The following is a 3,977-nucleotide window of genomic DNA, read 5'->3' as shown; positions in this document are numbered from 1 at the left end:
ATTATAGTTAATTGCTTGGGCATGACTGTTAAAACTTCCTAAAGAATTGTATACTAGAAGCAAATAATTCAAGTATCATGGAGGGAATAAATATGCTCTATATTGTTTTTCCACCGATCGATAAATATGTTTTGTCCCATTGATTTTTTTTTATTGAGATTTTTAATAAGTCAATTTTATAGCATACTCAAAAGAATAATATACTATTTTTTCAATATCATTTTTTACTATAAAGTGTTAACGATGCATATTCTTTATGTAATGAATGTTCATAATCTATAAGATATTTACCTTCAAAATAATATTCTTATATGTGACAAATTGTGTAAGAAACTCTTGATGAGAAAAACAAGAAGATATTATATGAATATGATATTGTTTGAAGGATATAACAAAACAACATGCAACATATTTCATAGAATTGTAATACCGAAGACATTGGCGTACAGGAGGTCTATTGCTCGATCCAAAAAATTTCGTTTATTGAAATTGGGAGTAATAATTATATTCTTTTTTTCTTTCCTTAAATTTTGTCCTTTAAATTTTCTTAGCAAGGTTTTAATGAGTTAACATTTTATTACTCCAATATTTTTACAATTATGTGTACTCTTTTTTATTCGTTTGGTGTTTTTATCTCACTTTTTTTTTTTTTTTATCAAAATGGGTTTTTAACGAAATAATTATTGTGCAAATAATTATCAAAGGTGAGTGTTGTAAAATTATAAAATATAGCGACGACAATAAGTCTTATTAGGATACCAGATAAGTTTTACTTTCTTTAGAAGAATGTATTAAGTTCAAATGGTAGCTCAAAATAAAATCTTATATACATGGTTCGTTGTTATAATAAATTATATGATCCAAACTGCTCTACTAGGCTCGTCCCTTACAGTCCATTTCAGGCCTCACACAAAACAAGGGAGGGTGGGCACTAGCCTATGAGGCTCGAAGCCTGACAGACAAGCATTAACCAAAATATATATTTGAGTTTTGATTCTTTTTACTTCTCTCTCCTTTACACTCTTCTCATAATCGTGTTTCTCTATGGTTTTATAACAACATTCCTTAATTTTTTGGGCTTTGGAACCTTCTACTATTAAACCCATGTTTGATTTAGATAAAAATTATATTTTTAATAGATTTTGATAAAATTAGTGAAATATGAGGTTAAAAAGTTCATAAAATTTGTGATTGTTATTAAAACTTATTATTGACTCTAATTTAGATTTGTATTAATTTAGTTTTTAATTAAATCAAATAGAAACTAAACCCCTGCTTGAAAACCATTATTTGGGTAAAACAGAATTTTATAAGGTGATTTTTTAAAGAATGTGTGGTCAAAAAGTAAGAAAAAATTTGAATTTACATATGATGATTCCAGATTGGTAACCCTGAACTAGACCTGAATTTGCCCACCATGCTCGAACTCGACCTAATACCCCCGAGTTGATCTTAGTGTGTTACGCCGGTTTGAGGTCGGGGTTTCCTTAAGGTCGGGGTTATCTCTAATCCGACCCTGCCCACCGACTTAATCTCCAAAAAAAATAGACCCCACCTAAGTCTACTCCTTCCCTAATTAGAACTCTAACAGTATACTTCTAATCAAACTCCAACACCTAATCCTAAGGGGAAAATGACTCTTTCAATAATAGAATCCTTCTACAGCACCCCCACCAACACCTATAAATACTTGGCCAAGGCTCAACATCAAGGTATGTTTTCATTATCTTCAGTTTATAGCCTCACGCACTAAATTTCCTATCTGACTTAAGCATCGGAGGGGCAACGAGCACACACCTCGTTGCCTTTGTTGCAGGTATTCACAGACCGATTGTGTTCATCAAAGTGAAGTTGGACCATCAAGCTCGAGATCTTTCGGGTGATATTTTTTGATAGCATCATTGGCGCCGTCTGTGGGAAGCGCTACCAAAAGCCATGGTGAATACACGATCAGGTCTTCCACCAGCAAGCTTATCCGCTCCAAATCCTCCCCCTGGAGATCATCCTATCCCTCAAGAGGAATCATCAGAGATGGTAGCACCGCCATCGGCTGTCATTACCATTGGAGCTTTTGAAGAGCTCTGCCAACAAGTTACCACATTGACTCAGTTATTAAGCCAAAGAAACTCACACCCATCGTATACACCAACACTGGATGGCAATCTTATGGCAGCTGCTCAAGCTCGAGCTCCACGAAACCTCCCTGATAATGGTGTTGGAACCTCGGGTGCACCTCCTATGACCGCAGCATCAAGGGCAGTAACGATAGAGTCAGGGGAGCTTGCCAGAATCATCTAAGAAGGTATTATCGCGGGCCTAGCACAGAAATCAAAGGGGACAATAGGCTTTACCTCTAGCACTCTCTTTACTCCTGAAGTACTGTCCTACCTCCTTCCGGATAGGTTCAAGTATCCCAGGATAAAGGAATATGATGGGACCACTGACCCAATCAACCACCTCAATATATATACCGATATCATGAACCTACAGGTCACACTTGACGCTGTAATGTGCAAAGCCTTCCCTCAAACTCTTACAAGCGCAGCTAGAGATTGGTTCTCCACATTAGAGCCAAACTTTATCGCCTCATTCGCAGACTTGGCCGATAAATTCTTCACTTTCTTCGCAAGCAGCAAGCGAATTAGGAAAATAGCGGCATCACTTATGCAGATGCGCCAGGGACCTAATGAAACATTACGCAATTTCATGACCAGATTCAATAAAGAAAGACTTCAGATTCCCGATCTACATATTATAGCTGCGGTCTCAGCTTTGACATACGCTATAAGATGCGAAGCATTCAAGATGTCTTTGTCAAAAACCCCCCCCAAAGTCAGTAACTGACCTCCTAACTCGAGCTGAGAAATACATCAATATGGAAGAAACTCTAACCCCAAGAAAGGATGTTTCACCTTTACTAAGGCAAGACAATAAGAGACCGCGTGAACCCAATCAACGAGACGACAATCCTTGGGTCAAGCAAAGACAAAACCCCCGACCGAAAACTTTTACTCCCTTGAATACATCAAGGTCCAACATCCTGATGGAGATCAAGGACCTCAAAGAGCTTAAGTGGCCTCTCAGAATGCGATCATTACCTGAAAACGGAGACAGAACCAAGTACCATGACTTCCACCGGGACCACGGACATACCACTGAGGGTTGTTTGGCTCTAAAGCAACAAATTGAGGCCCTCATCAGGAGGGGTTTTTTTGGGCTCTTACACTAGCCATGAAAAACGCCCGAGGAACAAGCAGAACATACATAAAGGCCATGGTAGTGAACCACCAACGACAGGCACTATTAACGTTATTATCGGAGGAACAGCTTCAGGAGGAGACACCAACAGTGGACGTAAGAAGTATGCCAAACAGCTTTCAATCTCTTCCAACATAGATCTTGCTCATACGAAAGATATCACCTTCGGGTCCAAGGATTTAGAAGAAATATCCTTTCCCCATGATGACGCCTTAGTCATATAAGCTATCATAGCTAACTTCGAGGTCAAGAGAATTCTTGTGGATAATGGAAGTGCAGCTAATGTACTGTCTCATGAAGCTTTAGTTCAGATGGGTATCTCAGTGGAACAACTCAAGCCTGTTAAAACACCCCTCCAAGGATTTGGTGGCGGGGCCATCACCCCTGAAGGTATTGTTGGATTACCCATGACTTTGGGATCTGAAGGTTGGCAGGTAACCCATATCATAACTTTCGAAGTTGTCCGAACTCCGATGGCCTACAACGCCATTCGGGGAAGACCATTGCTAAATAAAATCAGAGCTGTTATCTCAACTTTTCACCTGGCGATGAAGTTCCCCACATATAGTGGAGTTGGAGTCGTTCGAGGAAGCCAAACCATGGCACGCCAGTGCTATGTGACTAGTGTCCGAAAAATAAAGGGCGACGTCATGCAGCTTTCAGAGCTCGAGCTCGAGCTTGAAAATCGTGGGAGACTCGCCCCGGTAGAGGAGCTGGTC

At 39.3% G+C, this 3,977-nt stretch overlaps 1 protein-coding gene across 1 annotated transcript in view; it reads left to right on the top strand.

Moving 5' to 3' along the window:
- Window positions 1-2,875: 2,875 nt before the first annotated feature.
- LOC111386905 overlaps window positions 2,876-3,977 on the top strand; it is a 1,867-nt gene continuing 765 nt past the window's right edge. Inside the window, exons 1-3 of the mRNA XM_023011407.1 lie at window positions 2,876-3,206; window positions 3,298-3,354; window positions 3,493-3,974. Coding sequence (XP_022867175.1) covers window positions 2,876-3,206; window positions 3,298-3,354; window positions 3,493-3,974 — 870 coding nt within the window. The remainder of the gene's footprint in view (window positions 3,207-3,297; window positions 3,355-3,492; window positions 3,975-3,977) is intronic.

The sequence above is a fragment of the Olea europaea genome, unplaced genomic scaffold, assembly GCF_002742605.1.
Source record: "Olea europaea var. sylvestris unplaced genomic scaffold, O_europaea_v1 scaffold3766, whole genome shotgun sequence".
Classification (NCBI taxonomy): domain Eukaryota; kingdom Viridiplantae; phylum Streptophyta; class Magnoliopsida; order Lamiales; family Oleaceae; genus Olea; species Olea europaea.
Note: the sequence above shows the minus strand (reverse complement) of the source record. Positions and strands in the feature narration are given on the sequence as shown.